This window comes from Prinia subflava, chromosome 3 (genome assembly GCF_021018805.1).
Source record: "Prinia subflava isolate CZ2003 ecotype Zambia chromosome 3, Cam_Psub_1.2, whole genome shotgun sequence".
Lineage (NCBI taxonomy): Eukaryota > Metazoa > Chordata > Aves > Passeriformes > Cisticolidae > Prinia > Prinia subflava.
Window position 1 is genome coordinate 16089819 of NC_086249.1, and position 12690 is coordinate 16102508.

General features: G+C 39.3%; 1 protein-coding gene across 1 annotated transcript in view; it reads left to right on the forward strand.

The window, feature by feature from the left end:
• Positions 1-12690, forward strand: part of POLQ (DNA polymerase theta) — a 51987-nt gene that overhangs the window by 3361 nt on the left and 35936 nt on the right. Inside the window, exons 2-8 of the mRNA XM_063394028.1 lie at positions 552-734; positions 1458-1588; positions 2974-3130; positions 7059-7167; positions 9791-10010; positions 11865-12009; positions 12107-12253. Of these exons, the coding sequence (XP_063250098.1) occupies positions 552-734; positions 1458-1588; positions 2974-3130; positions 7059-7167; positions 9791-10010; positions 11865-12009; positions 12107-12253 (1092 nt within the window). The remainder of the gene's footprint in view (positions 1-551; positions 735-1457; positions 1589-2973; positions 3131-7058; positions 7168-9790; positions 10011-11864; positions 12010-12106; positions 12254-12690) is intronic.

A 12690-nucleotide genomic window follows, 5' to 3' on the forward strand; every position in this document is an offset into this window, starting at 1 on the left:
GGTACTAATCAGTGTTAGTAAGCTGAAATATGACACAGTGCACAGAGTAACTTGAGCTGCTTGTTTGCTTTAGGTTGTGGTTTTTGTTCATCTGTAAAACTAAAAACACTGGGCAGTTCTGTAATCAGTGTGAATTAGTGAAATCTCAATAGTATAACTTAAAAGAGAAATGGTGTTGGTGAGGCTAAGATGGCAAATATATTGCAATGCTCTTAAATTAATCCGTGCTGAAGCTCTCTTTCAGTATGTGTTTGGTAATGGCTGCTCTGTCTCAAAAGCAAATATCAGGGCAAGAGTTTGCTGAAGGAATTAATTGAAAGTGGAAAATCTTACAGGAGGAAAAATTGAAAAAAAAGATGTCAGAAGATAGGAAATATGTTGAACCATCCATACAAAATATTGAAAAATATGGGGCAGATAGTTTATTGCCTTTTCTTGTAATACAGGAGTTTGTAGAAAAGTTTGACATTTAGGTGTATAACCTAAGTGACCTCAGATGCAAAGATGATTCTTGACTTTTTAAATTTTATTTTTATTTTCTCCTTCCAAAGGGCAAAATCAGCAGGTAAACGTTCCTGAAGACCAAGCAGACAAGTTGCTCCTTGCAAGCTGGGGTCTTCCCAAAGCGGTTCTGGAGAAATACCACAGTCTGGGGGTAGTGCAGATGTTTGAATGGCAAGCAGAATGCCTGATGCTTGGACAAGTTCTGGAAGGGAAGAACCTTGTTTACTCAGGTATGCAAACATCTGACAAAACCAGCCCTCCCTACCTTTTTCACTGCCGTTTACAAGGAATTATTGGTGCTGCAACATTTGAATCTGGCAGCTAGAAAGGTCAAGATACTCTTCTGGAGACATCTTAAGATCTGTCCCACTGCTGTACCTCAAACTTGACTTAATAGTTTCCTTTCCAGAGGTGAAGAGAGACTTTTTGCCCCGTTTTCTCTGTTAAAGTTCCTTTAGAAATGGATGATTAAGAGTCAGGTAATGGTCACTCTTTTTTGTTACACACTGTCAACTAGGAATTGAATGATAACAACAACTGAAGATATACATACTTCTGAGAATATTATTTGCTATTACTTTTGTTTCAGTCCATTTATCTTTTCTTATCACATACTGTGTGTGTGCAGAAGGGGAAGTAATGCAGAAGAAGTAGGACTGGTAGATTAGAAATCTGTAGGAAAAGACAATTTGGTGTCTTCCCTTCATGGGAAAAAGGTTCTAGAGCAGCACAGAGAGGACGAAGAACTTAGAAGAGCAGTGGGTGATTTTTAGTCGTCTTGACTCTATAGGGGTGACTGCAAAAGTGGTTGTGGGTGAGAGACATCAACTGAAGAGTCCCACCCCAAGCTCTCCAGTAACTGCTTTCTGTGCTGGATTTGTGATGCTTGTTCCTTGGATTTAGTTTTTAAAGTTTAAAAATTAATTAAACTCCCCCCCTCCCTTTTTTCCAAGCTCCTACTAGTGCTGGAAAGACTCTTGTGGCAGAACTGCTTATTTTGAAGCGAGTCCTGGAGACTCGTAAGAAAGCTCTCCTCATCCTCCCCTTTGTCTCTGTGGCCAAGGAGAAGAAATGTTACCTGCAGGTAAGTAACATTCAAGGAGGGTAAATTTATAGGTAGAGGTTGTTGGGTCACATTTTTTAAACAGAAGTACAAAAGCATGGATTTTGAGGGAAAAGAAAATTGCTGAGTTTTTTTTAAGAAGTTGCAGATAATTTAAAACTTACTCTAAGCTGGAGATAAAAAAATGAATCTTTTAGCCAAAAAGGTAAACTTTGAAAAATTTTACGGAGTCAATGAAAACATTTTATTTCAGCTTTGACTTTTAAAGCATTGTTGGATATATTCACTGATTTGATAATATACAAAATTTAAATGAAATTTCTAATGAAAGATCATGTTAGGAAAAGTACAAAGGGAAGGTGGAAATGTTATCTTACGGATAAAAGTATATTTTAGCTTTCCTTCCATGTGGGTATTCCACCACAATTTTGTGCATTTGATTTCACTTTGACTATGCTAATTTTTTTTCTGCCAGGGTATGATTGTCTTGGCTTTCTTGCCCCAACTATTTAAAAAATAAAATTACAGTGGGAACACTCTTCAAGACATAAATATTTTTTCTTGGGAGACTTCCTTATCAAACATTGTTGTCATTAGGTAATGACAATGACTAAAACCAAATCCAAACCCAGCCAGCATTTTTGTTATAGTTTCTAGCAATTAAGACAGTTTGGGTGTTCATTAACTGAGATGGTATCTTAACTTTACAAATTGCTAGGAAATCCTACAAACTAAGTGCAAAAGCTACTTTGTAGCGATTGATAATGGAGACACGTTTTTGCTTTAATCTTGTAAAACTGGAGGATTATCTCTGTTCTGCTACTCCTGGCATGAGGTTTGGCCATAGCTGCACCTACTTGAACTCAAAGGGTGACCTACCTGTGAGGTCCAAATATTTGTATCTTTTGTTAATGCAGTGTGGGATGTGTCAAAGCTTTGGACTGCAGTAAGGAGACCTGGAAGAGAAGAAGTTACTGTGTCTTGGCTTTCAGTGTGAGATGTGTCATCACTGTGTTTGGAGTTCCATGCTTGGCTTTTGCCTAGGATTTCTCAAGAGGAAAATGTCTTTGTACATAAGCCACTGATATTATAAACTCTTGCACTGTGTGCTCCCTAACATTTTTAATATTAAGTCTTCTTATACAATGCAGTGGTCCTCATCTTTTACTTAGTTATGTACACTTCTTGCAAGGTGTACTCTGTGACTTCTGCTTTGGAAATAAAAAATGACAGTGGGAAAAAAAAGTGTCACTAACTGGCTGAGATATGGCTTTAATCTGATTAGTTGGCATTAAAAGTACTAGAAATTGTAAGTGGAGAGTGCTGGCTTTTATGTGGTTACAGCAGGCATTGGTCAAAATGCAGAGCTGTAACCTTGGCGTGATGTTGTGTATCTTTTCAAACAGGCCCTGTTTCAGGAGGTGGATGTGCGAGTTGAAGGCTACATGGGCAGCATGGCTCCTGCTGGACGTTTCTCTGCTCTGGATGTTGCTGTCTGCACCATTGAGAAAGCCAATGGACTAATCAATAGGCTCATAGAGGAAAACAAAATGGACTCACTGGGTAAAATACTACAGCTTGGCCATTGTAGGGTTTACACATTCTGAGTACATGTGAAATCATGGAATGCTTTGAATTTTCTGAGTTCTGTGTGTGACAGATAGACTATATAGGAATATGCAGCAGTTTTCTTCTTCCAGAGAACCTCTTATTTGGATTTAGGAGGACAGTCACCACTGTTCCATGTAGCTCAGCAACTGGGATGAGTAGGTAGAAGCTGCGGGCTTTAGTTTGTCTTGAATCAAGGGCAAGCTGCATTTAACGATTCCCATAGCTAGGAACTGTTTATTCTAAAATAAACAGTTCTAATCATTCTAATTAATGAAACTGAATTAAAGTTCTGAGAAATGTTGGAGTTCAGGAATGTATTATGTTCGTTTGTTTTAGACACAGATTGTGGAATCTAAGATCTGTCTTCATTTAGCTTGAGAAAGAGAAGGAATTACATTCTGTGCTCATCTGGATCCGGATAAGCGGAATAAATACATAGTGCTCCTCTGGGTAGGCATGGTGACTGGGAGGGCTGTACCATACATTTCTGTCTTGTTTACTCAAACCCCTCTGTCCTTGTAATATTGGCTTCTGGGTCACTGTGGCCCTGATGGTCACTAGATAAATGAAAGTATTCATTAAGTTTTGGGGCTGAGATAAAACCTGAAGAAGCCCAATGTTTCCGTGTACACTTGGAGAGAGATGTGCTTTCCCAGTCCAATCAGAAGTTTGTTATTCCCTTTTTTCCTCTGCTCAAGAAAGTTGCACCAGTTATGTTTTATACAGTAATCCTTCCCATCTCTGTCCTGTAACATAGCTGGTTGTTTTTTTAAGAATATAAAAATTGCAAAAATAGATGAGGCTCTAACTGCTCTGAGACCTGCACCTTTGAAACTGCTGTCCTGTGTGCATCTGGTATCATAATATTCTGCTGCAGTGTACCAGAAGAGCTTTTTAGAGAGAAAATGGGAAATAAAACCTTGCAGGTTTTTTCAAAGTGTGAGATCATGGGATAACACGTTCAAGCCTAGATCTATAGGGGCTGAATCACCATGAATCCTTTAGAGACTACCAGTGGGCTGGAAGATGAGTGGGTGACTGTTGTGCAGCATTTTAAGCTCATTCAAATGAAGGCTCCAGCAGTCCAGCTCGATTCTTGAATGTATGTCTTCATCCCTTCACTTGGAAGAAAACATGTTATTTATTTCAGTATATGACTTGGTTTAAGGCTTTTTGCTTGTTTAAACTAGGGTTAGTTTGATCCCGTGTCACTACACTGTCCGAGCTGTACTGGCAGCACAAGGCAGACAGTGGGGTCAGGATAAGCAACTTTATGTGCCTTGGAAGCACACTCAGTATATTAAAATGTATTGTTTAATGACACTATCTTTCAGAAGCTAGAGATACACCAAATCCCTCTGGTTGAAACCTCCATATCATCCCTACATGTTGTGCTTTTGAAGATGAATGTACTTGAAAAGAGTCATTGAAATATAAGCAGCCAAGTCACTACAAGATTTGAGTTTGAATATGTGTTCTCAATACCAATACCTCCTAAAAACATCATGTTTTTCTTTCACCATTTGAAAATACCTCTGCTGCAAATCTCCATTTCCCCTATGCCCCAATATGACCATATAACAAATAAGGGTAAAATGCTTTCTTTCCCCCTTATATGCTTCTCTCACATTAATTTTAAAATTAAATTTGTTTTTAAAAAGTCATCTTTATGTAAGAAATGGGCAAGTTTTCTTTTTGGAGGTAAATTTTCATAAAAGCTGTAAAATATGGGTATGAACTGAAAATGCCATTTTAGCTGTCACCCAAAGCAAGCTTGTCTGAAACTGCAAGATTGTACCTTGTCTTCTAATTAATTCTAAATTTAGACCAGTTTGTAACACGGGTGTTTTATCTTTTGAGATGAGTTATTGGGAGATGACTGCAATCCTGGCTGGATTCCATCTCAAGCTTGAGCTGTTCCTTTTGTTGATGTCAACCCCATGCTGATAGCTCACGTTGCCTTTGGAAATCGTTGAGAGAAGCTCAACTCCTCTGCCTGCCAGAGCTCTCTTTGCTGTATGAAGCAGTTAAAAGCAATGTTGTGTTGCTAATTATTATATAATGTGTCAGTTTAGAACATCCAGGTACACTGGAGATGATATTCCTCTTGTTCAACCTCTTGACACTGATGCTAAAGAAACTTTTCAGAAAATGATTAGAGAAGAATCTGCTGCTTTCTCAGTGTGTCAGCTGGGAATGGAATTGTAATGTGGTGTTGTGATATTTGTTTCTTAATCTAAACTTGAAATTAAAATGTTACTATTTTAATTATAATTAAAAAAAATCATGTCCTCCCTGCTTGTCATTCAGAACTTTCTAGTTTTAAACAGGATGGGGAATTAAAACAACCTAGTTATTCTACAGTAAACATATCTGGTAGCTCTCAGGTACTTTTTAGTAGGTTTTTTTCAGCTGTCTTCTAGGGACACACCTAATTTGCAGGCAGAAACAGCAGACTGAGTCTAGCCTCATTTTCAGTACCTCTGTAGTATGATGAAGGTCTGAAGTGACTTGTACGGATTTGTCTTTGGTAGGTATCTGATTAAACTGTCTCAGCTCTGGAAGAATTCAGACAGACTGTTGTATGGGGAATCAGGAAGAAGCTTTTTCTGGTAGCTCAACAAATATGTGTTTGGTGACCAAAGAATTGCCATTTTTTACAAGCAAGCACAGAATAGAGGAAGTACAGGAAGACAGAGGAGCTGGATGGGTGGGAGTCTGTAAAAGAGGCTGATGAAGCAGTGCAGCACTCTTTTCTAACCTGAGTGGCTTGAAAGAGAAGGAGGGAGAAAACAGACGGAGAGAGAAGGAACATATGTAGGAAGGAGAGAAAAAAAAGAGAAAGAAAAATAGCATTGAGACAGATAATATAAGGTCACATTTGCCCTTAAGCTCCTGCTATTTTAGCCGTTCCAGAAAGATATTACATAGCTGCACCAAAGAGGAAAAAAATATTCCACAGCAGCAGAGCTAATGAAGCGTGGTGTCCTCTGTGCCCTGCTTTTTTTGTTTAACCTTCCTTTATCCTACTCCATATCCCTGGGACCCTGTCAGCTGGCCAGAAAGGGTATATACTGCTGCTGGGATGTGTGCAGGAGGTGCACTGGGTGCCTGAGTAGTAGTGGCTCTGTGTTTTCTCCTCAGGGAACACCCTAGTCTGGTCTGTTGTCTCCAGCTGCTGATATTGAGAAGCCTTTTTAGACATGATTCTTTTAGATATTTCTACACACCTTAAAAATTTGATGGAGGTGGTTAATAGATTAAAAAGTCATTTGCAGGAAGTAGGAGGGTAACAAAGCTGTCACATAAGGATTTTTTTTAATTAGAAAGCCAAAGCTAAATAGTAGAGCTCGTTCGGATTTGGTTAATGAAGAGCAATTTAATAGGAAGCAGACTGCCAATGTAATTACATCTGCACTTGTTTTTTTTTCTGCCATTACTGCATTAGTAAAAAATGATGTTTTTAACTAAGACAGTGATGTCAACAAAATTTTTGACTAGCTCATTTGGGTGCTGGAATTTTCCTGTCCAGATACTCTGAAGCCTGAGGGTTTTTACTTGCAAGGGGTTTACAGTATAGGTGCTGCAATACTGTTTTGCGTGGTGTCTAGACTAACAACTCAACCTATTTATTTTTATTTGTTTAGAGCTGATTTTGTGTGTGTGTGTGTGTGTGGTTGTGGTGGGTGTGAAATGCCATGACATCGGTCATGATTTGTCTCTCTCAGTGACACAAGGAAACCGTTGTGGTGTTGGTAAGCATAGATGGATTTGTGACTATAGCTCCAGTTCATCATGTGGAATGTGAAAGGATCAAGGAGACTATTTGTTCTTAGTTTGGAGGTTTGTCAGATATGACCTGAGCGCTTTTCTTTATCAGGAGTGGTGGTTGTGGATGAGTTGCACATGCTGGGAGACTCTCACAGAGGATATCTGCTGGAACTGCTCCTGACCAAAGTGAGATATGTTACAGAGAGGGTAGCAAAAGGGTGAGTAGACTGAGATGTTTGTCTTTTAATGCTAAATAATTGATGACTCTAAATATTTGTTCTCTGTGTGAATGGAAATTTGGGTTAGCTCCAAGGTTTTTCTGAGAACGATGATCTGGACTATTTTGTTTATTGATCTCATCATAGCACTTTTCAGGGGCCTGCCATTGTAGTTAAACCCTCTTTTCCTTATGGTTTTCAATTTGTGTGCTACCATGGGATTTATCCTCTTAGGAAAAGAAGTAAGGCTGGAGCTCTCATTTACTTCTTTAGCCTATATATATATTTTTTTTTTTAACTTTGAATTTTTAAAAAACTGTTTGCTAGCAGATTTGCCCTGCCTCATTTTTCAGTCCTTCATGGAATGGTGTAATTACCCTACTGGAATGGTCTAGTGTGGTGGAAGAGTGGGCATGCTGTTAACTTGTGCATGGTGAACTGATCAGAAGGCTTAGAGGATATGGCAGTAGTCTGCTTAGTTAGCACTGCTCAGGGTGAGCTCTGCTTTTGCTTATAACGTGTGATAGTAGTTGCATGTTTTCTTGCCTTTAGCACAGTTGATTTGACACTGGGGGATGGATAAGATGTTTGGGAAGACCTTGAGAAGCTTTTAAGAATTCAGTGTCTAGATCCTCAGCACCAAACTGTCCAGCTGCTCCATACTGCCCAAACACAGAAAAAAGGGAATGGAGGAGGTGGTGCATCCTTCTTAATTTTTATCAGTGGTGCTGAGAGAAGAGTCAAAATCAACTGTTTTCTTAGCACAAAATGTCAGATTTTGCCAGTTTTCTCTGCTGCTTCTTGTCTTGTGAGTTGTATCAGTGCTGGACTAAGCAGAGACTATTTAGTTCTGGGGAAGCTGCCATTTCTGCACTCTCTCCACTGGACATTTCACCTAGTATTTCTCATCGTGATTTCCAGGAGCCAACAGTGTTCTTGGTCTAATCACATCTGTCTTCTATTCTCCCCATAAATCCTGGAAGTCAGTACGCTTTGGAGCAGTGTGGGTGACTTTAATGCTCTTTTTCTCTTGGTTTATCGGGTAGCTGCAGCACAGGGGCAGGCCCACCCTCTGCTTTACTCCCTTGCATGGAGGAAACAGGAAGGAAAAAACACTTGCTAGGGGAAAATGTACAGGTGCATCAAGGAATGTTCTTGGGAAGGCAGTGTTTCAGCCTTCACCATGCAGGCATTCTAGGGCCCAGATTCTCCATCTCTCTGTCAGGATCAAGGTGACAGTGGTACTCTGTACCACTTCCTGATATGAAGGAAGTGGCTGCTGTTTTTATTTTGGAATCCACTGGGTTCCTGGAGCTGAAGACCACATTTTCTATCAAAAGTCCTTCTAAGTCTGTGTTTTCTTCTTTTTCCTGTCTATTACTTAATGAGCTTCTATAAAGTCTTTAAACACTGTCCAGTCTGGCCGGTTATCAGAATGATCAGTGCCTGTCCCACTGAAGTACAAGCTGTGTCTTCACAGCAAGAAAATGTTCTCAGATGGCCATTGCCTATGTGGGTGTCCATGCTTCTCCACGAGGCTTTTCCACACTCAGCCAAAATTCTGCAGAAGATTTTTCTCCTCCTTAGTCAAATAGTGTGTTGTGGAGCTGGAACTTTTTTAACCCTTGGAAATCAAAAGTTGCTTTAGGGAGGAAAAGGTCTAAAGTTTCTGTAGGGACAAAAACCTATAACCTTGATGTTGAAGCTGTACTAGCAAATGTTTAAAGATCTTGGATAACAAGAGAGAGAGTCTGCCTTTCCTCGACTTCCTTATTTCTGTCTCATCAGTGACTGGCCTTTTATACTATAGCTTCTGGGTAATCTTGTTTTCTCTCTCTTGTCTTTGCCAGGATTATCAGGGTCTTCTAAGAAGACTCAGATTATTTCTGAGCTCACAGTAATTTGTCAGATCTTTTTATTTTTTTAAGGCTCGATTTGTAGCTCAGTGCAATGCAAATGAGTACTTTTCAAATACAAGCTTAGAAGCATAAAACCCCCCTATTATGTGGATATAAAAACCTGAATTAAAATCTTAATTTGGGTAACTAAATTAAGAGTTTGTGTTGTCAGGTTTGTTAGGAGTCCATTACTTCTCAACGTCTTTAGTGAAAGCTGCTATTCAGCATTTTAAGAACAGAAGCTACTTGCTTCTTGGCTGTACTTGAGGCTTTGGATCCCAGATCTTGGAAGGCATTAGTCTAATATTATTTGTCCTGAAATGGAAACAAATAGAAGTGTTTTAATTAAGGTATTTAGGCTTAGAAAGATTGCTGGGGAGATTGAGCCATTCCTTTATTTCCATGTTTTTGTTAGTCGCAAAGAATTAGTTGATCTTTGTTTTCAGTCTCTCCAAAAATGCAGTCAATTTATAGCTGTTGGCTACCTGAAGAAGGTAAAGGTTTAGGTTGAAATTGATTAAAAGCTGAATTATCTTATCAGTGCATAACCTGACGTGTTTTCTAAGAGTAGAGTATGGCTTTTTTCCTTTGTCAAGAAGCTGAAAAATTAGCTTTGCACTTGGTGAGGCTGGAAGGAAGTAGATTGAACTGTTTTTTCTGAATTCCATTTTCCAGAACAGTAGCCCATGTTGTCACTAACTTTCATTTTTTTTAACCACTTCCAGAAACACAAAAAGCACCAGTCCTGGTTTTGGTGGGATACAGATAGTGGGCATGAGTGCTACCCTCCCCAACCTGGGGCTCCTGGCCTCATGGTTAGATGCAGAGCTGTACTGTACAGATTTCCGCCCTGTGCCCCTCAAGGAGTGGGTGAAAATTGGCAGCAACATATATGACTCCTCCATGAATTTAGTGCGAGAATTCCAGCCCAAGCTGCAACTGAAGGTAACAAAACTCTGAGCAGTGGCTTTGGGATAACACCTTTTGTAGTGCTAAAGCTAAAAAGACAGCTCCTGGTATGTTTTTTATTTATTTTTAAATAAAACATTCACAGCTTCATTGTTTACTTCATAGATTCATGCTCAAACAGAATAAGATTGATATTTTTGCCTTCTACTGACTTAAACAAAAAACCCCAAAATATACATTCATGAAGATTCTTGAATCTGACTTGAAGACAAAGTTGACTTTGCACTTATGTTGTATCTGAGTACTTGACAGGTATAAAGGGTTTGATTCTCCTCTAACCTACCACTCTATCTTGTGTCTGGAAATCTACTTCCCTTTCATAAATGCAGGTAAGTATTTCCTGCTTAGGCCAAGGAATCTGCATTCATAATTGGGGGAAAGTATTTGTATTAAAATCTGGTATTGAACCTGCTTATGTTAAACTGCTAAATGATCTAATTTTGACACTGATTAGAAGGCAGATGTCCATCCTAATTCTTCTGAATCTGTTTTCAGTCGTTACTCCTTTTGCACGCTTGAAAAGGATATGGAAAGTTTGGGGTAACATACTGTAATGATTTCAAAAACCAAATGGGTAGAAGTGGGAAATTTGAGCTCTCCACTTGTAGGTCCTTTTCTGTGGAGTCTTTGAAGGCTGAATTCTCTCTCCAGTCCTTTCAACTGCTCTGTGTAATACTAGTGCAGTGGTTGGGTAATGTGGGCTGAATGGCAGCAATATTTTGGAATGTTTTGCACTCTCTTCTTGCTGTGCATGACATTCTCCTGTCAGTAGCATGGCGGCACAGCAAAGAAAAAGTATCCTGGAAACAAAAAGGAAATGTTTTTCACTGGAGCATTTGGAAGTTAGCTTTTATGTAGTCATATTGAGAAGGCGATGTTGCATTCTGATATTTTTGAGTTGCTTTGGATTGTTACTAAATTAAGCGAGAGGAAGAACTAAACTAGACTTATGACTCAACAGTTTAAAGGAGTTGGCTTATTTTATAAGACTGAGGGATCTTGGGCTTGAAATCTATCACTGGACCTTCAGACTTCTGTGCCTTAGGCTGGACCAATGAAAGGGAACTTGATGACTTCACCATTTGAGTTGAATTTGGCTGAATCCTTGCGGAGAAGTTCCTGCCATTGCTCCCTTGTTTTCATTTGCATTTTAGTGCTTTTTATTTCCTGCTGTATGCCTACATTTTACTCTTCCTCCTTTGGCCTGCTTGCCACAAAAGAATCTGGCATAGCCAAGCATAACAGATCCATTGCAGGGACTCTCCTAGGATCTTAAAACCAAAAAAGCAAGCTGTAAACAGCAGGTTTTTGCATGAACACCTATATAAGTATCCCTGAAAGCCTTCCACTGTCCTCTGAACACTTGCAGTCTTTGGTCAGCAGTGCTTGCTGAGTGCATCTTATTGGGGATGCCTAGACTGCTATATGTCATGCTTTTAGTTCAGATATCCAAGTTAACAAATATTTCCTAGTTAAAGTAGAGGAGTTTTCCTTCGGGACTCTTCCTAGTTCTTCCCCACTGCTGTTAGCCATGGTGTGGAGGTTGCAGTGATTTATTTGTGCACTGTGTGGCCTTCATTTCTGGGAGCAAAATGTAAAACATTACATGTGTTCATGGGTAGGTCTAGAACTGCCCTCAACAATATTGTCATACTAGTGCTTGGACTTCATAAAGCAAGACAGAAACTAAGGTAACAGTGCTCTATGTTCTTTGTTTGATTCTATTTCTGACTGGAAGTAGAATATTCCTACTGGGATACAGAAGAAGGACAGCATTTACAATCTTCATTCAATCTGAGAGTGCACTGAAAATATTTTATCTGCATTCAGGGAGATGAAGACCATATTGTGAGCCTGTGTTATGAGACTGTTTGTGGTGGCCATTCAGTCCTGCTCTTCTGTCCATCCAAGAACTGGTGTGAGAAGCTGGCAGACATCATTGCCAGGGAGTTCTACAGTTTGCAACAAACTGAGAGTAAGAGAAAAGTACTTAATAGAAGACTACAGTATGCACAGTGCCTTTAATGAAAATTAATTTTTGTAGGAACTATAAAAATACTTTCTCTCTCAAGGTTCTGCAAAAAACTCAGCCCTTGGCCCAGTTGTTGTGGACAGAGAAGGGATCGATGAGGTCCTGGATCAGTTGAAGCGTTCGATTTCAGGCCTGGATTCTGTGCTCCAGCGCACTTTGCCGTGGGGAGTGGCATTTCATCATGCAGGTATTCTTGAATATCTTGGTCTTGAATTCAGTAGTGGTTAAGTAATATGGGTTCTTTTTACTGCAGGTATCAGCAATTTACCAGTTGCTTTTTTAAGTGTTTTGTAGGTTATGACTAAATAAGCTGTGAGAAACCCACAGTTACAGGCAAATTTGAAATTCTTGTTTTGCGGCCAAAGACTTTAATTCACAAATTGTTTTGCTAAATCTTCTCTCTGTGTTGGATAGCAGCAACTTCTGGAATAAACTTACCTGGTCTTTTCTTTGTGAAATGCTTGAAAACTTAACTGATTTTCAGCTTCAGCATTTTCAAGTTGTTCCTAAAGCTGCCAGAGTACTTCAGAGCAATTTTCCACAGCTTAATATTGAAATAAAGAAGTAAATAGAGGCAGTATAAAAATAAAAGGAGTGTGCGTTGTGAGCACTTCTGCTTGGATT